Source organism: Malaclemys terrapin, chromosome 25 (genome assembly GCF_027887155.1).
Source record: "Malaclemys terrapin pileata isolate rMalTer1 chromosome 25, rMalTer1.hap1, whole genome shotgun sequence".
NCBI classification, from domain to species: domain Eukaryota; kingdom Metazoa; phylum Chordata; order Testudines; family Emydidae; genus Malaclemys; species Malaclemys terrapin.
Window position 1 is genome coordinate 4,311,117 of NC_071529.1, and position 22,573 is coordinate 4,333,689.

At 60.2% G+C, this 22,573-nt stretch overlaps 1 protein-coding gene across 2 annotated transcripts in view; it reads right to left on the reverse strand.

Annotated features, from left to right (window-relative positions):
* The window catches only part of LOC128829246 (alpha-2-macroglobulin-like protein 1), a 71,351-nt gene that overhangs the window by 19,401 nt on the left and 29,377 nt on the right, over positions 1-22,573 (reverse strand). For both annotated transcript variants that reach the window (XM_054014561.1, XM_054014562.1), the window contains exons 13-21: positions 16,668-16,731; positions 16,379-16,524; positions 13,803-13,952; positions 12,708-12,902; positions 5,577-5,700; positions 4,481-4,610; positions 3,672-3,897; positions 3,302-3,428; positions 532-653 (exon numbers count right to left, since the gene is read on the reverse strand). In XM_054014561.1, the coding sequence (XP_053870536.1) occupies positions 532-653; positions 3,302-3,428; positions 3,672-3,897; positions 4,481-4,610; positions 5,577-5,700; positions 12,708-12,902; positions 13,803-13,952; positions 16,379-16,524; positions 16,668-16,731 (1,284 nt within the window). The remainder of the gene's footprint in view (positions 1-531; positions 654-3,301; positions 3,429-3,671; positions 3,898-4,480; positions 4,611-5,576; positions 5,701-12,707; positions 12,903-13,802; positions 13,953-16,378; positions 16,525-16,667; positions 16,732-22,573) is intronic.

The window sequence follows — 22,573 nt, forward strand, 5'->3', positions numbered from 1 at the left end:
CAGAAGGTCAGGAGAAGGGACCGTGCACGTCACAGCCTGACAGGGCCTGCTGGGTCAGCCAGTGCCCCTAGCCAGGGCAGGATCATCCCCTACAGCCCGTGCTGTGGGGCTCGGGCACATCCAGCTCTCAGAGCCCCAGCGATTGGGCTCCCGTCCCTTCCCCGGGGAGACTCTTCCCAGCCCAGCAGATCTCATGGCTTCTTCCTCTTCAGCGCGGAGCTTCCCTCTGCTAGTTCCCTCCACCCCTTCGAGCTCTCCCGTGTGTCACACTCAGCCACCCCCCTTGGGGCTAACCCCCGTCTCTGTCTGCCCCAGGACTCTCCCGCCAGCTCCCTGATCTTGCTGGGACGGGGCCGTGTGACGGGGCAGTGTAGGTCGGGGTCCGGGACGGGACGTGGTGCTGGGACATTATTTTCTGTGGCAGGACAAAGAACAATCACAAGTGCAGACTCGGCCCACGGCCCCCAGGGGGTGAGACCCAGGCCCCGGATCTCCCTCCGCTCTGCCCAGAGGCCCCGACCAGACACTGACCTGGACCAGCAGGGGCTTTATCACGGTGTCCACTCGCCCCTGGGCCGGCACCACGGCCACCTCTGTGCCGCACAGCTCCTCGGTGCGCAGAGCCTCGGTGCTGACGGTGAAGTTCACCTCCCCTGCCGAGCAAGGCGGGAGACACCCCCGTTAGATAGCCCAATGCTCCTGCCCAAGGCCGAGAGGAGTCCGTGTCTGAGGGGGCAGAATAGTGGAAGGAGAAGGGGGAGGGTAGTGAAGAAGGGAGAGCAAAGCAGAGGAAATGGAGAGCAAGAGAATGGGGTAGAAAAGAGAGAGAAGGAAAGGGGGGAAGGGAAGGACGGAGGGAAGTGATGAGTGGAGTGTAATGGATTTCTCTGCCTTAGCCCTTGTGTGGGAACAGCGAATGGCCACCCAGAACCTGCCCCCTCCCCGCTGAAATCACTGACAGCTGCGTTCAGGGCGGGAATCTCAGAACGTGACATCGCAGCAGCGACCAGCGGGACGGCAGAGGGGTCCTGGCCTACAGGGCTCGGTAAGTCAGACTGCTGGAAGCGTGTGGGGAGAAACTTTGCTTGAATCTGATGTAGTTTGTTAAGGCAGGTAAGAACAGATTTAAAAATTTGATTAAAGTTAATGTTTAAATTAAATATACACGAGTTAAGAGGGAAGGTACTGTACATCTGGGTCAGACTTGGGTTATGAGGGATTACAGGTATCGGTTGCAAGGATGAAAAGATACATACATATCACATAACCGGCATAGACCCAGATTGGGGTGCAAGGGTTTTTAAAGTGTCAGCGGATAAGTGGGCTCGGGTACGCCACCCATGGAATGAATAAGGAGTCCAAGTCAGTATCGGTGTAGCGGATAAGTACATGGGTGGGGTGTGTCCCTGGATCCGTCAGGGAAGGAAGTGGGCTATTTCCCTGGTCGGCGGTCTCAGTTACTCAGTGTGGGATTGACGGTGTCCTGTGATGTGTTCCATACAAATGTCTCTGGACCACCTGATGGTGTCGGACACCATGAGCTGTCTCATGAGCTGGGCGTAGCGTCGACTGACTCCACACGCTCTCAGAACCAGCTCGTTGTGGGGGTCCCATGAGCCCAGGGCTCCCATGATCAGGGCGTGGATCTGGACCTCAAGCCCTGGGCTCTCAGAGTCTCAGCCAGCGGGGTGTACTTTGATGCCTTCCGTGCTCGGGCCTCGTTGAGGGCCGGTGACTGGTTTTCAAAAGACACCGTGACGTCTACGATGAGGACCTTCTTCTTTTCTGCGTCCATCATGACGATGTCTGGTCGTTGTCAGCTGTCTGTCCCGGGGATGGCGGAGTCGAGGGTGATCTTCCCCAGGGACAGCGGGATGGCTTTCACCAGCCGGTTCTGGATGGCGTTGTGTCGGTGCCGCCAGACTCCGCAGTGCTGTTTGGATCCACACAGGACGTGGGGCAGGGTCTCGTTTGCGTAGCCACATTTCCTGCAGCGCTTGTCCCGGTTGCCGTGGCGGATGGCTCCCTTGAGGGGGACGCAGATGAGTCAGGCCTTGTGGACGAACGGCCAGTTGGCGAACCTGGTGAAGCTGCCCCGGGGAGGAAGTGGTTGCTGGCGTCCCACTTGCTGGACACCTCGAACACCTTGCCCTGGTCCAGCTTCCGCTTGAGATTCTCGGCATAGTGGTAGCGGATGGTGTCCTTCAGGGTCCTTTCCAGCATAGCTCTGGCGGTTGGGGTGATGATGGTGTGGTCCGGGGTCTTTAAGTATGGCACCAGTATTCCCAGCTCCCAGCGCCCCTCGCATCACTTCCATCAGCAGCCGATCCTCTTACCCAGGAGTAAACGTCTTCTCCTTATTTTTCTTGTAACCATTTCTGACTGTTATGCCCCATTCCTTGTACACACTTAAAATCTCTCTCTTTGTGGTTCATGAATGTGTTTGATTGTTTTATCTAATCCAGTGTGTTTAAATCCAAGTGTCTGGGCAACTCCATGTGGAGTGACAGGACGAGTGCATGGTATTCTCGTAAAGGAATATCGGCCGCAATGTAACTTGTATTGCCAGGAGAGGGCAGGGGAGACAGGACAGACCTTTCTGGAGGAAGATCTGGGACTCGGGGATGTTGGGGTCGCCCTGCAGTATAACCCAGGCTGCCAAGAGCCAGAGTGTAACCTGGGAGTGGCAGGCAGGCTGCAGTCACACACAGACGCTCAGGGTGCGGCTTGCACGCTGGGGCTGGGTGTGAGCAGCCCAGGTGGGAGCTACTGAAGGCACCCAAGGGGGCCAGGCAGGGGTGACAGAGCTGCTTATTAGTCTGGATTGTGCCCTGCTATGGCGCAGTGGCTCAGCAGCAGAGAGACAGCGGCAGCTGGGAGCCAGCTGCAGACAGCAGCAGTGGAGGCGTTGCCAGTGAGTGGGGCCGAGCTGGCTCTGTGCTATACTGCTAAGGGGAAGTCCCAGATATTGAACCCGACCCTTGTTGCTGCCAGCTCCACCTGGCAGAGGGGTTAACGTGAAAGGGGATTTTCTGCTGGGGTGTCCTCGCCCCCCTTCCCCGCAGCTCTTCCCGTCCCTTCCCCTTCCCCTCGGCACCAAGCCCAAATGATCCTGTTCTGTGCCCTCCTCCTCACTCCCAGCATAGAGCCTCCAAGGCTCCTTACCGGTCTGTCATAGGCCCTTACCTGCCTCCCAATTGTAAAGGCTCCAGCACCCCTTCACTGCCCCCCCTTGCAGAGCCCCCCACCCCTTCCCTGCCCATCCCCTCCCCTCCGGCACAGAACCCCCAGTGCCCCTTACCCAGGCTGCTCACTGTCACCTCCCACTGGAAGGTTTTCCCTTCGTCTGCACAGAGGCAGCTGGTGTAGGCGCCGTCCTCGCCCGCATGCACCTGGAACTGCGCAGACTCCGCCAGCATCACTCGCACCTGTGGGGCCAACACGAAAGCCCCCTTAGGGCTGTGGGGGACGCGCTCACACGCGCAGCTCCAGCCGAGATGTGACCCCTCTGGGGTTCAGGCCCCCTCACCGCGATGTGCTGACCCCAGTGGTCACAGGATCACAGCCAGTGACTGCCGGTGCCACTCGCCGGCCTGCGCCGCTGCCCAGCTCCCCAGCCCCAGGTCATCGGCCGCAGCAGACCCAGCCGGTCAGCCCCGGGCGGCGCTCACCTTGATGCACTGCCGCAGGTAGTTTAAGACGGTGGCCTTTAGGGTGAAGGTCTCTCCCCGGATCACGGAATATGGCAAGGCCAGCTCCACAAAGAAGGGTTTGAAGGCCGTGAAGGTGGCCGTGGGCGAGAGCCCAAAGCCGACCTCCGCTGTGCAGAACATCCCAGCTTTCCACTCCGTGATGGTGTCGGGCACCGAGACTGGGACGTCCTTGGAGCCCCCCTCGCTGGACCGGGACGGACACAAACAGAGCGTCAGACATGTGGCCGCCCCCTGGGAAGCTCCCACGAGCACAGCCACCGGAGATGTCCCTGCCCGACCCTCCGCTGGGCTGGAGCCTAGGCAGTGGCACAGAAACAGGCCAATCCCGGACAGCAGAGAGGAGAAGAGCTGTCAGTGTTCCCATCTCGTCCCCTCCTCTGCCCCACGCCGGCTAGCACAGAATCCTTCCCTGCCCCAGGATTCTCCGGGCTGAGCTCAATGTCCCACGGGATGGGGATCCCCCCTTCCGCAGCCAGACACGTCTCCCTGTCAGGGGGCTATTCCTGGGTGTCTGCCTCAATTCCTCCTGCTCGGGATGACCGGCCCCTCCCACTTGTTCCCCATGTGCCACCCTCCATGCCCCCGTCCGGGGGGTTCAAACCCCTCCCATGTTCTCAGCATCGGAGCTCCCGGGCACCGTGTGGGAATGAAAACCCCATGAAGGACATTGGGGTCGGGATGATAAACACCCTGCCGACGACGATGGGATCCAGGGAATGGCCTGGAGGCCACTCCGCAGGGACGGTTTGTGATACCTCCTCACTCACCCCACAGGCACCAGGTCCCACAGCCACGTCTCTGTGAAGTACGCATGTGGCACTGGCTCCTCCTGGGTGCAGCGTTCTGGCACGGGCTGGGCATTGCTCACTGGGGTCCCTGCTGCACTAGCCACACTTGCTGCCCCAGGGATCATGCCAAGAAAAGATACAAAGGGGGGTTCAGGGAGCCCCACGCTGGTTTGGGGGCAAATCCAGACGATGATTCACGTGTGTTTGCACCTGCAAAGTCTTGATGTTTGGGGACATTTCGGGGGCTGCACATGGCCCCCGGAAGCTCTGAGAACTGACCCCTGCTGACAGGGCTGGGGCTGGAGGGGGTGGGGCTGGGGATGTCCTATGTGCAGCACACGCTGGTGGACTCAGCACATGGGCAGGAGCCAGGGAGTCCTGAGCTCAGTCCCAGCTCTGCCCCGAGCAGCGTTAAGGGTACGTTGCACTCCCAGAGCCCTGCACAAAGAGCCGGTAGCCAGGCAGGTCAAATCATTAGCCACATTGAGCAGCTGGGACATGGAGGCCTAGAAAGGCTCAGTGCGTTTCTACCGCAACCACTGAGTATGAGTGGGCATTGCAAGACTCGATGTGATCATCTCCATAACAGTCAGCTTGACTCTCAGATCCCAGGGCAGCGCGTGAGGCTGGAGCTAGAAAAGCCATCGGTCTCCGTGTGAAGCGAGTGTATCTGGGCTGGAGTCACTGAGAGACAGGCAAGGAACAGGCCGATGCCACGGTCACCACCACTTGGCACAGTGTGATTAGCATGTGTATTGGGGTGGTGCCCGCAGGAGGTTGGGTACTGTTCCTCCACAGGCAGCTGCAGGCCTTGCCTCAAAGAGCCTCCAGCTGAAGGGGGAGGAGCAGAGCTGAATTGGAAGGGTCAGATGATCACGTGTGCCCAGCTCCCACTGAGAACACTGGAGAACCCTCCCACCCTGGCCCCATTGAAAACAATGGAGAATCCCCACACAGGATCAGAACCCAGGTTCCAGGCCCGATCTATGAGCCCATAGAACCATCTCCCCTCAGAGGGCAGAGAGGACATTTGGAATTGCTGATCAAGAGGGATGGAAGTGCCCAGTCCACTGACCTAGTGAAGACAATGCGGGGCCCCGCCCGACAGCCGAGGTTAGGACAGCACGACGTGTTATATAGCGTTTATGTTCACATGGCTCCTTGGTGTTGGTGTTGGTGAGAATTTTCAAAGCCACATCCTGGGTGAGAAGGAAGACAGAGGAAAAAGCATCCGGAACTGCTAAAAGAGGGGACTGTGGCATCATACTTTCACGTTTCTCCTCCCCCACCTACGCTGGAAGCAACAAGAACACTGGGAGGACAAAGACTTCAACTGAGGAGACTGGTCCCAGGCTTAAAAGGGGAAGCCTGTGTGTTAAGAACTGTAACCTCTAGTGGGGTGAGAAAACTGCTTGATCCAAATACTGCCAAGTGTAATAAGGTTTAAGATCTAGACTGTGCACTTACCTTTTATTTTCTTTGGTAACGATCTCTGACCTTTTGTGCCCACCACTTATAATCACTTAATCACTATCTTTCTGTAGTTAATAAATCTGTTTTATATTTTACAGAAAACAGGGTGTTTTGGTTGAAGTCTTGGGAAATCTCAGCTGAGGTTATAAAGGCTAGTGTGTGTCCTCTCCACATCGAGGGAGGGGTGGGCTGGGTAATAAACTTACACTGGCCAGGCTTCTGACCAGGGCAAGATGGTACAGTTCCGGGGTGCAAGGCGGGGGGCTTGGGAGATTGGCTGGTGCCTTTCTCTGTGTGATTTGTATGCGGCTCTGGGAGCATTCATGCAATCTAGCTGGGAGGGGGGCGGGGGGGGCTCCACATGCTGTTGTGCTGAGTGATCACAGTGCCTGGAGGGGTTTGATGCTTGTTACTAGCAAAGCACTGTGAGAGACAGCCCAGGCTGGAGAGTGAAGGGGGCACAGCAGTATCCCAGTTCTAGGGTGTAGCCGGGGATCCCATCACACAGAGCTGTGCCTGCCACAGGAGGAGAGGGGCACATAAACCTGAAAGGGTCCAGTCTGCCTCAGTCCAGCCCTGAGCAGCCTGCTTGGATTCTCCTAACCGGGTGCTGGTGGCTTTGCCCTTCCCTCTGCTCGATGCTCATTCCCTTGGCAACCCCCTGCAGGAACAGCAGCGTCTGCACGTGGCTCTTACAGCCCTTGAAAACGTCGCCCTCAACCCCAGATTTCGGTCTCAGGCAAAACTGCCCAACGGAGCCGCTGCAGAGCGGAGGCTATGGGGGGTGCAACCCGCAGCCTCCCAAACCTGCCCTGGGTGGGGCCTGACCTCACAGCCCGTGGGCACCCCGGCGATCCACGGGCCACAGCCCGTCCCCTGGCGCCCCTCGGTCACTGTGACACCAGACTGCTTGCAAACCCGCTGGCTCCACAGAGCCCCAGCCTGGCTGCACACGCGCCTCCCATTCTCTGGGGCCTCAGTTCAGTCCCCCTCCCCTCCCCATCAGGGCAAAGAGCATGATGAGAACCCGGTGGTCGTGTAAACCCATTTTATGAGGGGGGCTGTATCTTGCCCCCCCCCACTCAAATGACCTCCCAGGTGGCCCACTAGCCCCACCCTGCACTGCCATGAGGCACAGCACATCTCAGGCCAGGCTGTGGATGTCAGAGCACTCAGACACTCCTCTTTAAACAGCCAGCGACACTCAACCTCCGCTCGAGCAGAGCTGCCGCCCCCTGCAATGTGCAGCACCCGCCCATGGGGCCGGCCGCGCTCCCCGAGCTCCCCCCGCAGCAGCATCTGTCTGGTCCCCTGGTGCCCAGAACCCAACGCCCCCGCCCGCCTGGGGGACAGTTCTGGGGAGTGACTTGACCACTGGGCAGCACCTAGATGCCGCGGTGCGCGCGGTGCTGGGTGCCATGGGCAGCACGCTCACTGTACGGGGCTGCTGGCAGTGGGAGGGTGTGACGAACTGGGACTGTTCTTACTGTGGTCTGTGAATGCTGACAGGGGAGTGTGGCTGGGATAGTCTGCATTGCAGAATGGGAGTCTGCCCGAGGGCGCATACCTGAGCGTGTAACATGAGAACCCAGGAAGGGGTTGAAGGCCAGGTGATACCTTGGCCCGGGAAACTGAACAAAGGCTGGGGGAGGGGTCGCTGAAGGCAGAGTTTTGGGAGCTGGGAGGCAGAGATTGCTCTGACCTCCCAAGGGGGGCTGGGATGCCTGGGACCCCCAGATGGACCTAACTGAGGGGGGCCCTGTTGTCTGTGCCTGCAAGACCTATCTTGGACTGTATTCCTGTCATCCAAATAAACCTTCTGCTTTACTGGCTGGCTGAGAGTCATGGTGAATCGCAGGAAGCCGGGGATGCAGGGCCCAGAGTTCCCCAATACTCCGTGACAACTGGTGGCAGCGGCGGGATCTACTGCACCCCGTGGACGGCGCTTCCTGCAGTAAGTGACTGGGGAGCAGTAAAACGAAGGGGGATTGACGGGAACCAGGCGTGCTGAAGAGTGAGAGAGAGACGGTTATTACCCCTGGGAGTGTGTGACCAGCGAGAAGGACTTTTGCAGTAACAGGGTCCCCCGGGGGGATCGCAGCGAGTGATCCCAGGGGTGGAGGAGTCTGCAGCTCGACCCTGGCAGAGAGGTGGTGACCTCGAGAAGGGCTGGCACACTAGGGGGCCCCCTGGGAACTGTGGGGAGCTGTGAGCACACAGGCCGGTGAGTGGCCAGCAGAAAGATGTATGCCAAGCGGCTTAAGAGCGACCTGGTGGAGCTGTGCAAGCAGAGGGGGCTGCGCAGTGGGAGGCTCACCAAAGAACAGTTCATTGCCCGGCTGGAGGCGGAAGATCGCGCGAATGAACTGATCCCTGTGTCTCAGGGAAGCAGCCTGGCAAATGCAGCACAGGCACCAGTGTCTGTCCCAGCTGGGAGTGGTCAGCAGGCTGCTGAGGGCTTCCCGAGACCCCTCCTTCCTATGCCTAGGGGAAGGGTGGGGAGGAGCCCAGCAAATACCGAGGGCGCCGTGACCCCCCCGGCCAGCAGGGGATCCTCCCGGCGACGTTCGGCATCCGTGGAGCGGAATTGGCTGGAATGGGAGAAAGAGCTGAAACTGAGAGAGCTGGAGGATCGTAAACAACAGAGACAGCATGAAGAGAGACAGCATCAGCGTGAAGAGAGACAGCGTCAGCATGAACGGGAGGAGAATGAGAGACAGCGTCAGCATGAACTGGAACTGGCGAGATTGAAGGGCAGCGAACCCCCGGCTGCGGTAAGTGAGGGGGGACCCAGGACTGCACGGAGCTTTGATAAGTGCATCCTGGCCCCACGCAAGGAGGGGGAGGACATGGATGACTTCCTGGAGGCCTTTGAGATGGCCTGCGAGCTGAACCGGGTTGATCTCGCGGACAGACTCCGGGTCCTTACCCCCTTACTGGACCCCAAAGCCGTGGCATTGTACCGCCAACTGGAAGAGGCAGAGAAAGGGGACTACGAACTATTCAAAAAGGCCCTGCTACGTGAGTTTGGGCTGACTCCTGAGATGTACCGGGAAAGGTTCCGGAGTCAGGATAAAACCCCTGAGATCTCATATCTGCAACTAGCCGTCCGCATGGAAGGATACGCCAGCAAGTGGGCTGATGGGGCCCAGACGAAGGAGGACCTGGTCAAACTGCTGGTACTGGAGCAACTGTATGAGCGGTGCCCATCCGACCTGAGGCTGTGGTTGGTGGACAGAAAGCCAGAGAACCCGCGATATGCAGGCCGGCAGGCCGATGAGTTTGTAAAGAGCCGGTCAGGAGATAAAAGGGAGGAGTCCCAAAGGAACAGTCCCACCACAACGCAGAGAGAGAGTCACCATGGGACCTCCCCGTGGGAAAATACAGAAAAAACCCATCAGAGGGGAGCATCCGGCATCAGGACCATCCGACCCACTCAAGGGGACCCATGGGACATGGGCTGCTACCACTGTGGCCAAAAGGGCCACATACGGGCCCAGTGCCCCAGGCTCAGGGACAGACTGAGCAGACCGAACCCACAGAGGGTTGACTGGGTAGAGACCCAGCCGGGCGAGAGGCAGCATTCCCAGGGAAGGGGGGCTGGCAGAGTACCACCTGCTAAGGAGGGAGGAGAGCTCCAGGCCAGCTCCTCTAGGGGGCTGGATGCTCCAGACTCAGGGTTTTTGGTTTATACGGTAGGCGCGGGGCTGTCCCTCCGGAGAGAGTACCTTGTTCCCCTGGAGGTGGATGGGAGGAAGGTCAATGGATACTGGGATACGGGCGCAGAGGTGACGCTGGCCCGGCCCGAGGTGGTGGCCCCAGATCAGGTGGTGCCCAACACCTACCTGACCCTGACGGGGGTGGGCGGAACACCAGTCAAAGTGCCCGTGGCAAGGGTACACCTGAAGTGGGGGGCCAAGGAGGGCCCCAAGGATGTGGGGGTACACTCGTATTTGCCCACTGAGATATTGATGGGGGGGGACCTGGAGAACTGGCCAAGCAACCCCCAAAGGGCACTGGTTGTGACCCGCAGTCAGAGCCGGCGAGGGGCACTGCGCCCTGGCCTTGGGGGGGGGTGCCTTGCCTGAGGCGCAGGACCCTAACCTGGTGGGGAGGGAACGCCCAGTGACACGGCTCAGGGAGGCTGCAGCTTCAGACCCAGCGGGCGAGAAAGAGCAGGTGGCCATCCCTGTCCCAGCTGCTGAGTTCCAGGCCGAGTTGCAGAGAGATCCCTCCTTGCGGAAGATAAGGGACCTGGCCGACCTCAATGCGGTACAGACCATGGGACGAGGTGGCCGGAAAAGGTTCCTGTGGGAGAAGGGGTTCCTGTACCGAGAATGGGCTCCCCTAAGGAAAATGGAGTCAGGGGGGATCAGGAGGCAGCTGGTGGTACCCCAGAAGTATCGCCGCCAGCTGCTGTGCTGGGCCCATGACATTCCCCTCTCAGGGCACCAGGGAACCTGGCGTACCCAGCAGAGGCTGCTACGGAGCTTTTACTGGCCTGGGGTCTTTGTTACTGTCCGACAGTACTGCCGATCCTGTGACCCCTGTCAGAGGGGGAAGAAGGCCTGGGACAAGGGGAAAACAGCTTTAGGACCCTTGCCCAGCATAAAGGATCCTTTCCGGAGGGTGGCCAAGGTTAAAAGGGCGGCTCTAAACCAAGAGAGCCCAAAGCACAGACCTCCAGACTGGAGCGCTGGGAGACCACAGCCCAGTTGGAACCCCAGAGGTATGGGGGTGGGGAAAGGGCACGGGCCGCATAAACCTTCCCACATGCGAACTGCGAGTGCCATCAAGCACCCCCGACCTAAGGGGGGGCATGAAACTGGAGGGGCCTGGTGTAATTCTCACCAAGGAATGAGAGGGATGCGGGGGCATCCATGGGAACGGGGGTAGGTTCGAACTTCCCCGGGTCACTGGCTAAGGTGACCCTGCTCAGTTCGGTCTTGAAGGGGGGAGATGTGAGGAACTGGGACTGTTCTTACTGTGGTCTGTGAATGCTGACAGGGGAGTGTGGCTGGGATAGTCTGCATTGCAGAATGGGAGTCTGCCCGAGGGCGCATACCTGAGCGTGTAACATGAGAACCCAGGAAGGGGTTGAAGGCCAGGTGACTCCTTAGCCCGGGAAACTGAACAAAGGCTGGGGGAGGGGTCGCTGAAGGCAGAGTCTTGGGAGCTGGGAGGCAGAGATGGCTCTGACCTCCCAAGGGGGGCTGGGATGCCTGGGACCCCCAGATGGACCTAACTGAGGGGGGCCCTGTTGTCTGTGCCTGCAAGACCTATCTTGGACTGTATTCCTGTCATCCAAATAAACCTTCTGCTTTACTGGCTGGCTGAGAGTCATGGTGAATCGCAGGAAGCCGGGGATGCAGGGCCCAGAGTTCCCCAATACTCCGTGACAGAGGGCGGGTCCCGGCCCATTCCACTATGGCCGTCTGACTGAGCTCCCACGCCCTGGGGAGGCTGCCAACACTCAGAGCAGCCCCCAGCTGGGACAGAGCCCCGGTCTCCTGACTCCCAGCCCCTGAGGGCTTTGGGAGGACGTCGTCCATCCCTCCCTCTGGTGGGGCAAGATGACATCACCCTCCGCACCCATCCCTCCACCCCCTCCTTTCCCCCTCCGCACCCATCCCCACAACTCCTTGCCCCCTCTGCACCCATCCCCACAACTCCTCCTTGCCCCATCTGCATCCATCCCCCACCCCCTCCTTACCCCCTCCACATCCATCCCCCCAACTCTCTCCTTGCCCCCTCTGCAGCCATCCCCCACCCCCTCCTTGCCCCCCTGCACATTTCACTCAGGTGGCTTTTTCCTCCTCCAGGCTGCCTGGGACGGGCAGGGGAGCATTGGGAGCACCAGAGGCACCATCTCCGGGAGCTCCGTTCCCACACCCAGTGCCACTGCAGGTCCTGCTGGCCGGGAGGAGCCATTTCAGGAAAATCCTGCTCTGCCCCTGTGGCCTGGGCTGGAGCAGGCTCAGTCGCTCTGTGGCGAAGGTGCGCGCAGGTCAGTCGGCACGTAGGAGGGGATGGAGCAGGCGCAGTGCAGAGGGATTCCTCACAGAATAATGCTGCCAAACTCCAAGCCTCTGCTGGGCATGTGGGTCCTGCCATTCCCAGGGGCTTCCCATTCAGCCGAATGGGGGCTGCATGTCATGGGAAAGACAAAGGGCACCTCCCTGACCCAAGGGCGACCTCCCGGTCTAGGGTCAAGGCTCTGCTCAGAGGCAGGGAGCATCTCAATTAAACAGCTTCATTTTATCATGGGAAAACCGAGTATTTTCCCCACCTCTCCTTCTGAGCAACTGCTGAGCTCAGAAAGTTCAGCCTGAGGCTGACCCCTGGCTGGGGAAATTTCGGCCCCAATCGTTTCAATCTGACAAAGTTACAAGAACTGAAAACTTCTAACGGGAAGTGCCAGAGAATTGTAATTGGAGGTGGTGCTGCCAGCCCCACATGTAATATCCCTGTGCCCAGGAGCGAGGTGGGATGGGGCGTTCCTGCTCCCTGGATACGCCGGGGATCTGTCTCAGGGCCTGGGCCGTGTCTGAAGGTGGCTGGGGAGGTGTATCCCAGGCCTGAGTTTGCTAGGAGCATCCCTGGGGATTCATTGGAACAAGCCGGACCATTTGGTGGGATGTTGCCCCTGGTTACCAGCAGCTCTGGGCACATCGGAGCCAGTTTAGTCCTTTCAGACTAGAGGACTGTGAGGCCTGGCCAGGCCCAACCCTACCTTAAACAGGCTGTAGGCATTAGGCAGTCGGGGAGTCCAGATGCTAGTCCCTCTGCGACACCTCCACCTGCCAACGCGGCAGTTAAGAAATGGAACCGCACCGGAGCTACCAGGGTCCCCATGATAACATGACTCACGCTCTCGCACTGCATCGGGATAGTCTCCTTGGGGAATATAGGGGAGCAGTTTATAGACCTAAAGACAAACACAGACATCAGCCATGAAACCAAGACACGAGCTACCCCAGAGCCAGCTCCTGCCCCTCCTCCCACTAACACATCACCCCACAAACCTCCGCTCTCACCCCAGCCTCATCTCTAGCCTGGAAACCTCCCCCCATCCTGCCCATCCCCATCCCCCACATGGGCGTCTGTCCCTGCAGCTCCCGCCCCAGTCCTAGGACAGGGACCCGCGGCTCCCAACATCCTGGGAGAACCTGGGAGGAGCAGGTTCCCCCCTCTCTCTGTGGGGCAGCGAATGGCTCTTAGCGCCCCTCCCCCACTCTGTCCGGATCAGAGAGGGGTCGCATCGGGGGCTGGCCCTGGGACCATGTCTCACAGGGACACATAACTCAGCCCCTGGCCCATCGAGACCCATCTCCTGCTGCCCAAAGGGGTTTGGGAGGCTCCACTCGCCGTGTGCAGAGCCCGTGAGCTCCTGGACGGCAGGCGCCAGTGACGGGCCGAGTGCGATTCCGTCACCCGGGCAGGGACAACTCCCACAATGCACCTGGCCATATGTCCCCTGCTGTACATGGCGGGCAGGGGATTCTCCTGCTCCCGTCCCTGGGGACCAGCTCTGCCCTGAAGAGCGAGCTCCGGTTACCCCGGCCATTATCTCACCTCCAAGCTCCATGTTCCCAGCCGGAGCCATGGTGAGGAGGTGCCGGGAGGGGGGCACTGCAAGGGCTGAAGGAAGAACAGGCAAGGCAAGCGGGGACCCCCCGAGTTAGGGGGTGACAAGTGCCATGGGAGCAGCCCCCAGACTGGGGAGAGGTGGCCTCGAGGAGTGTCCCCCAGCGGCTGTGCATTGCCCCTCCTTGCAAGGGGGGAGGACTCGTCGCAGGAGGGGCCGGGCGAGCGGCTCTGGACTCACCGTGTCGACACTGAGCTCGGCCTCGGGCTTCATGAGCAGCACACTCTGATCCACAGCGCGGACGGCGCACAGGGACCCGGGGGCAGCCTGCACCCGCAGCTGGAGATCTGAGCCCGGCAGGGCCCGGTCCTGCGAGAAGGCCAGCTTCACCTGGTGAGGCACAGGGCGTCACAGGGGAGGGGGAGAGAGACCCCCCAGGGGCAGGAGGAGACAGGCCGGGGTGGACCAGGCACCGAGTGTCACTCTGGCCCCAGGCCCCGCTGGCTGAAGGGCTGGGGCTTTGGGAGTCGGAGCTGGGGGTGGGGGGTTGAGGCAGCCCAGGCTCATTCAGCGCCCCCGTGGGACAGCTCAGGGAGCTGCAGTTATTCATAGACACCCGGGGGGGGGGGGGGGGGATAGGAGGTGCAGGGGGGTAGGGATACGACAGGATTGCCAGCCCCACCAGATAAAACTCATGAGTTAGACCCCCAAAAAGTCCTGAGATTCTTGACGAGGATGAAGCCCTGGGCTGCAGTCTGTCCTCTGGCTTCTCTGCTCCCCCTGCCCCACCCCACAGTGTGTCTGGACATGCACAGCACTGCCCAGGGGTGTCGGCTGAAGGCTGAGCGATGAGGCCAATATCAAGCAGATGCCAGTTGCCTGGGGGGCAGCTGCCATTGCTGAGGGGGGCATTGAAATGCCCCCAGGTAACAATGCATTGCCTTCCCGGGCTGGGGCGGGGGGAGGGGGGGGGCGCAGAAGGGTCACACTTACCACCAGGGCAGTGAGGTGAAGTGGGGGGGGGGCAGAAGGACTCAGCCAGACCCCACAAGATGGAGGGGAGAGGTAGAGGAGGAATTCTGTATCTTTACCTCCCTACTCCCAGAGGGGAGGGGCCTTCCCCCCAACTGACCTCTATGTGCAGTGGGGAGGGGGCTGACGGCTGGTCCCTGGCAAAAGCTTTTTCTCAATGACAGGGATGTCCCCCTGCCGGCTGCCCGGAGAGGGGAGCCCCAGCCTTCATGGGGGGGAATTTCTACTGGCTAAGAGTGAGAGCCGGCTGCCGGCCCAGAGGAGGAGAGGGGCCCCTCCCCTCATGACACTGGTGCCCCAGTCGACTGGAGGGGCAGCAGCCCCCTTAGAAACCCTGTAAAGAAATATGGCCAGCTGGCCACCCCCGCAGGCCTCCAGAGGGGAAGGGGGATCAGACCATCATATCCTGCCCCCCGCCCCAGGAATCTCCCAGGGTGAAAAGGGGCAGGCGCGGGTTGGAGGATGGGCAGTGGGTAGGGTTGAGGTGGCAGAAGTTCTGGGGGGTTGGGGGAGCAAGTGGCTGCGGAGACTGGGGAGGGCTCAGGGCAGCAGGTACCTGCCGGGGAGCCCAGCATGGGATGGGGAGGGGCCGGGTCCTGGTCAGTGGGATGGGAGGGACAGAAGCAGGAGCTCTGGGGAGCTGGGCACAGGGAGGGTGAGGGGTGGGGCAGGAGAGTGCAGGCAGGCAGTGTGACGAAGTGGGACTGTTCTTAATGTTTCCTCTGAATACTGTAGGGGTGCCACAGTTTCCCCTATGCATCTCTTAAGTCTCTAGGTGGTGGGATAAGGGGGTGTAATTGTTGCAGAGCGGAGGGCCGGTGTACATAAATGGCCGACACTCTGTCTCCTGACAACTAATGGCCGGGGCCCTTCCTCCCTGCAAGGTGATAGCTAAAGGTGTTGAAGAACAAAGGAATCAGGTGACCTCCTGGCCCAGGAAAGGGACAAAGTTCAGAGAAGGAGGGGCTGGAGGGGGAGTCAGTTTGGAGCTGGCTGGGGACGTGGAGTGAGTGCAGACGTGGCTGACTGGCTCACTGTCCCCCAAAATGGACCTGGCTGAGGGGTCCTGTTCTCTGTACCTACAAGCTCTGTTTTAGACCGTGTTCCTGTCATCTAATAAACCTCTGTTTTACTGGCTGGCTGAGAGTCACGTCTGACTGTGAAGTGGGGGGCAGGACCCTCTGGCTTCCCCAGGACCCCGCCTGGGCGGACTCACTGTGGGAAGCACACAGAGGGGCATATGCTGAATACTCCAAGGTCAGACCCAGGAAGGTGAAGCCATGTGAGCTTCTTGCCCTGGAGACAGTCTGCTCACAGAGAGGAGACTTCACCAAAGTCCTGCCTGGCTTCATAGGGAGCAGTTCCAGAGTATTGCCCGGGAACTCAGGGACAGGCAGCAGGTACCTGCTGGCCCGGAGTGAGAGGCTGAGCCCTTGGGGGAAGCAGGGTGGGCTGGGGGAGGCAGGAAGGGTTTGGGGGAGCAGATACTTGCTGTGGCCAGGGAGAGCGGAATGGGAGGGGGGGGGGATGGCAGGCACTTGCTCCTCCATTGTGTGGGGGCCGGAGCTCTTCCTGTCACCGATGGAATGCCTGCAGCAGGGGCAAAATGGCTAGTGATCAATTCACCAGAGCTGGCACTACCACAACGACCCTGGCGCTGCTGTAAGGCCGGGGAAGGGAGGGGCCGAGGGCACCCAGCGATGCCCCTGCTCAGGGCTCCTGTTATGGGGCAGCGAGCGATTCCCCCACCCCAGAGGCTCCTCCTCCCTGAGCCCCATGCTCACCTTGTTCGGGAGGCACTTTGCCATTTGCAGCCGGGCGCTGTCGGCAGCCAGCTCTCCATTGGGCAGCACTGTGTAACCCAGCACCTTGGCAGCAGGCGCCAGCTCAGCACCGATGGGCAGCTCCACAGAGAAGGAGCCATTCAGCCCTAGGGACAGTGGGAAACACCCAGGGGAAGTCAGTCCCAGCCAGCAGAGCCTCCTCTCCCAGCCCGGCCCCTGCTTTGGGGCTCAAACCCCAGTAGCCCCCTGGGTGCCCCCCCTCTGCACAGACCCCTCCCCCGCCACTTACCAGCCCCCTCCCTGAGGTCCAGCCCCTTGTGGAGGATCCTGGCGATGGCTCCCTTGGCCACGACCTGCGGAGGAGGAGACGGGGGTCACTGAGCTGTGTGACCCTGTGTGGAATCTGGGAGACACTTTATGGTATTGTTGATACCAACATTATAAAATCGCAGGGAATCTGACCAGATATGCCATGGAAGGTGTCTGTGGAAATGGTGCGATTTGCCAAGTATGAGGATCTTGTTTATATGTTTGTATCACCTTTGTATTGTGTCCTAGGTCTGTGTGGTACATCTGTATTTCAAACTCAGGCTGTGGTTCTGGGTGACACCCCCAGACAGATTGGCATCAGCACTGCTGAGCCTGTTTGATGGCCCATCACAGGTAGGGTTACCATAAGTCCGGATTTTTCCGGATATGTCCGGTCTTTTGGTCGTCAAATCCCCGTCCGGGGGTGTCACGGAGTATTGGGGAACTCAGGGCCCTGCACCCCCGGCTTCCTGCGATTCACTGCGACTCTCAGCCAGCCAGTAAAGCAGAAGGTTTATTTGGATGACAGGAATACAGTCCAAGGCCTTCATCTTGTGACGAACTGGACCTGTTCTCACTGTGGTCTGTGAATGCTGACAGGGGAGTGTGGCTGGGATAGTCTGCATTGGAGGATGGGAGACGGCCCGAGGGCGCATACCTGAGTGTGTAACATGAGAACCCAGGAAGGGGTTGAAGGCCAGGTGACTCCTTAGCCCGGGAAACTGAACAAAGGCTGTGGGAGGGGTCGCTGAAGGGGTGTGGGGGAAGCAGGCTGGAGAGATGGCTGGGAGGCAGAGATGGCTCTGACCTCCCAAGGGGGGCTGGGCTGGGATGCCTTGGGACCCCAAGATGGACCTAACTGAGGGGGTCCCTGTTGTCTGTACCTGCAAGACCTGTCTTGGACTGTATTCCTGTCATCCAAATAAACCTTCTGCTTTACTGGCTGGCTGAGAGTCGCAGTGAATCGCAGGAAGCCGGGGGTGCAGGGCCCTGAGTTCCCCAATACTCCGTGACCACTGGTGGCAGCGGCGGGATCTACTGCACCCCGTGGACGGCGCTTCCTGCAGTAAGTGACTGGGGAGCAGTAAAACAAAGGGGGATTGACGGGGACCAGGCCTGCTGAAGAGTGAGAGAGAGAGACGGTTGTTACCCCTGGGAGTGTGTGACCAGCGAGGACTTTTGCAGTAACAGGGTCCCCTGGGGGGATCGCAGCGAGTGGTCCCAGGGGCGGAGGAGTCTGCAGCTCGACCCTGGCAGAGAGGTGGTGACCTCGAGAAGGGCTGGCACACTAGGGGGCCCCCTGGGAACTGTGGGGAGCTGTGAGCACACAGGCCGGTGAGTGGCCAGCAGGAAGATGTATGCCAAGCGGCTTAAGAGCGACCTGGTGGAGCTGTGCAAGCAGAGGGGGCTGTGCATTGGGAGGCTCACCAAAGAACAGCTCATTGCCCGGCTGGAGGCGGAAGATCGCGCGAATGAACTGATCCCTGTGTCTCAGGGAAGCAGCCTGGCAAATGCAGCGCAGGCCCCAGTGTCTGTCCCAGCTGGGAGTGGTCAGCCGGCTGCTGAGGGCTTCCCGAGACCCCTCCTTCCTATGCCTAGGGGAAGGGTGGGGAGGAGCCCAGCAAATACCGAAGGCGCCGTGACCCCCCCGGCCAGCAGGGGATCCTCCCGGCGACGTTCGGCATCCGTGGAGCGGAATTGGCTGGATTGGGAGAAAGAGCTAAAACTGAGAGAGCTGGAGGATCGTGAACAACAGAGACAGCATGAACGGGAGGAGAAAGAGAGACAGAGACAGGAGAATGAGAAACAGCGTCAGCATGAAGAGAGACAGAGACAGGAGAATGAGAGACAGCGTCAGCATGAACTGGAACTGGCGAGATTGAAGGGCAGCGAACCCCCGGCTGCGGTGAGTGAGGGGGGACCCAGGACTGCATGGAGCTTTGATAAGTGCATTCTGGCCCCACGCAAGGAGGGGGAGGACATGGATGACTTCCTGGAGGCCTTTGAGACGGCCTGCGAGCTGCACCGGGTTGATCCCGCGGACAGACTCTGGGTCCTTACCCCCTTACTGGACCCCAAAGCCGTGGCATTGTACCGCCAACTGGAAGAGGCAGAGAAAGGGGACTACGAACTATTCAAAAAGGCCCTGCTACGTGAGTTTGGGCTGACTCCTGAGATGTACCGGGAAAGGTTCCGGAGTCAGGATAAAACCCCTGAGATCTCATATCTGCAACTAGCCGTCCGCATGGAAGGATACGCCAGCAAGTGGGCTGATGGGGCCCAGACGAAGGAGGACCTGGTCAAACTGCTGGTACTGGAGCAACTGTATGAGCGGTGCCCATCCGACCTGAGGCTGTGGTTGGTGGACAGAAAGCCAGAGAACCCGCGACAGGCAGGCCGGCTGGCCGATGAGTTTGTAAAGAGCCGGTCAGGAGATAAAAGGGAGGAGTCCCAAAGGAACAGTCCCACCACAACGCAGAGAGAGAGTCACCATGGGACCTCCCCGTGGGAAAATACAGAAAAAACCCATCAAAGGGGAGCATCCGGCATCAGGACCATCCGACCCACTCAAGGGGACCCATGGGACATGGGCTGCTACCACTGTGGCCAAAAGGGCCACATACGGGCCCAGTGCCCTAGGCTCAGGGACAGACTGAGCAGACCGAACCCACAGAGGGTTGACTGGGTAGAGACCCAGCCCGGCGAAAGGCAGCATTCCCAGGGAAGGGGGGCTGGCAGAGTACCACCTGCTAAGGAGGGAGGAGAGCTCCAGGCCAGCTCCTCTAGGGGGCTGGATGCTCCAGATTCAGGGTTTTTGGTTTATACGGTAGGCGCAGGGCTGTCCCTCCGGAGAGAGTACCTTGTTCCCCTGGAGGTGGATGGGAGGAAGGTCAGTGGATACTGGGATACGGGCGCAGAGGTGACGCTGGCCTGGCCCGAGGTGGTGGCCCCAGATCAGGTGGTGCCCAACACCTACCTGACCCTGACGGGGGTGGGCGGAACACCAGTCAAAGTGCCCGTGGCAAGGGTACACCTGAAGTGGGGGGCCAAGGAGGGCCCCAAGGATGTGGGGGTACACCCGTATTTGCCCACTGAGGTATTGATGGGGGGGGAGCTGGAGAACTGGCCAAGCAACCCCCAAAGGGCACTGGTTGTGACCCGCAGTCAGAGCCGGCGAGGGGCACTGCGCCCTGGCCTTGGGGGGGTGCCTTGCCTGAGGCGCAGGACCCTAACCTGGTGGGGAGGGAACGCCCAGGGACACGGCTCAGGGAGGCTGCAGCTTCAGACCCAGCGGGCGAGAAAGAGCAGGTGGCCATCCCTGTCCCAGCTGCTGAGTTCCAGGCCGAGTTGCAGAGAGATCCCTCCTTGCGGAAGATAAGGGACCTGGCCGACCTCAATGCGGTACAGACCATGGGACGAGGTGGCCGGAAAAGGTTCCTGTGGGAGAAGGGGTTCCTGTACCGAGAATGGGCTCCCCCAGGGAAAATGGAGTCAGGGGGGATCAGGAGGCAGCTGGTGATACCCCAGAAGTATCGCCGCCAGCTGCTGTGCCGGGCCCATGACATTCCCCTCTCAGGGCACCAGGGAACCTGGCGTACCCAGCAGAGGTTGCTACGGAGCTTTTACTGGCCTGGGGTCTTTGTTACTGTCCGACAGTACTGCCGATCCTGTGACCCCTGTCAGAGGGGGAGGAAGGCCTGGGACAAGGGGAAAACAGCTTTAGGACCCTTGCCCAGCATAGAGGATCCTTTCCGGAGGGTGGCCAAGGTTAAAAGGGCGGCTCTGAACCAAGAGAGCCCAAAGCACAGACCTCCAGACTGGAGCGCTGGGAGAAGACCACAGCCCAGTTGGAGCCCCAGAGGTATGGGGGTGGGGAAAGGGCACAGGCCGCCTAAACCTTCCCACATGCGAACTGCGAGTGCCATCAAGCACCCCCGACCTAAGGGGGGGCGTGAAACTGAAGGGGCCTGGTGTAATTCTCACCAAGGAATGGGAGGGATGCGGGGGCATCCATGGGAACGGGGGTAGGTTCGAACTTCCCCGGGTCACTGGCTAAAGTGACCCTGCTCAGTTCGGTCTCGAAGGGGGGAGATGTGACGAACTGGACCTGTTCTCACTGTGGTCTGTGAATGCTGACAGGGGAGTGTGGCTGGGATAGTCTGCATTGGAGGATGGGAGACGGCCCGAGGGCGCATACCTGAGTGTGTAACATGAGAACCCAGGAAGGGGTTGAAGGCCAGGTGACTCCTTAGCCCGGGAAACTGAACAAAGGCTGTGGGAGGGGTCGCTGAAGGGGTGTGGGGGAAGCAGGCTGGAGAGATGGCTGGGAGGCAGAGATGGCTCTGACCTCCCAAGGGGGGCTGGGCTGGGATGCCTTGGGACCCCAAGATGGACCTAACTGAGGGGGTCCCTGTTGTCTGTGCCTGCAAGACCTGTCTTGGACTGTATTCCTGTCATCCAAATAAACCTTCTGCTTTACTGGCTGGCTGAGAGTCGCAGTGAATCGCAGGAAGCCGGGGGTGCAGGGCCCTGAGTTCCCCAATACTCCGTGACAGGGGGGAAATTCCAAAAAGCTGGACATGTCTGGGAAAATAGGGAGGGGTCGTGGGGCTTGGATCCGCGCTGGGGCCGGAGCCGGAGCCGCTGGGGCCGCCGATGCTCGGCTGCCGGCCGGTGCCGCTCAGCCGGGGCCGGTGCTGGGGCTGGTGCCCCGGGGCCCGATCCAAGCTGGAGTCGCCGGGGCTGGAGCCGCTCGGCCGGTGCCCCGGGGCCTGATCCAAGCTGGAGCTGCCGGGGCCGGGGCGTGCCGGGGCCGGTGCGCTCCGCCGGAACCGGGGCCGGCGCCCCAGGGCCCGAGCCGAGCCAGGCCGGAGCCACCGGGGCCAGAGCTGCTCGGCCGGGTCGGTGCCCCGGGGCCCGAGCCGAGTTGGAACCGCCGGGGCTGGGGCGGGCCAGGCCTTGCACGCTCGGCTGGAACTGGGGCTGGCGGCCCAGGGCCGGAGCCGAGCCGGGTCGGAGCCGCCGGGGCTGGAGCTGCTCAGCCAGGGCTGGTGCCCCGGGGCCCGAGCTGACCTGCAACCGCCAGGGCCGGGGCGGGCCGGGGCTGGCGTGCTCGGCTGGAACTGGGGCTAGCACCTCCTCGCGCCCCCCCGCCCCAGCTTACCTGCTGCCTGCCTCTGTTTCAGGCTTCCCGCGAACATTTGATTCGCGGGAAGCAGGGGAGGAGGAGGAGCAGGGGGAGGAGCGTTCAGGGAGGGGGCGGAGTTGGGGCGGGGCGGGGAATAAGGCAGACTTGGGGTGGGGCCTCTTGGAGTGTCCTCTTTTTGTTATTTTAAAAAATGGTAACCCTAATCACGGGTCATCAGCCCGACAGTGAGCCCATTGAAAGGAGATACAGCTTATAAACCAGCAAGGCATATGGGGCAGGCTGGTGGACAGAGAACTCTAAAGCTGATTCTTCCATGCCATGTGCTGTGCAGCTTGTGTTTGGGACAAAGTAAACCACATGAGAAAGGACCATAAAGGGCAGCTGCATCGTCTCCATGTTGTCTCCATTCCTGCTTCTTACCTCTGGAGTAACTTTTCTACAAACGAAGCTCTGAACAAAGGACTGTATGACCCATTCAAGCTGTGGATTTGTTCCAGAAGGATTTTCAAGCCAGCAAACTCACCAATACTGCTCAGAACCTGATATATGGACTTTGAAGTCTCTGTTTGTATGTGATTGTTTTACCATTTAACAACTCTCTTCTCGTTCTTTCTTTTTTCCTTATAATAAACCTTTCGTTTCAGACACTAAAGGACTGGCTGGCAGCGTGGTATTCTGGGTAAAATCCAAACTAATATTGGCCTGGTGATGTGGCTGACTGTTTGGAGTCAGAAGAA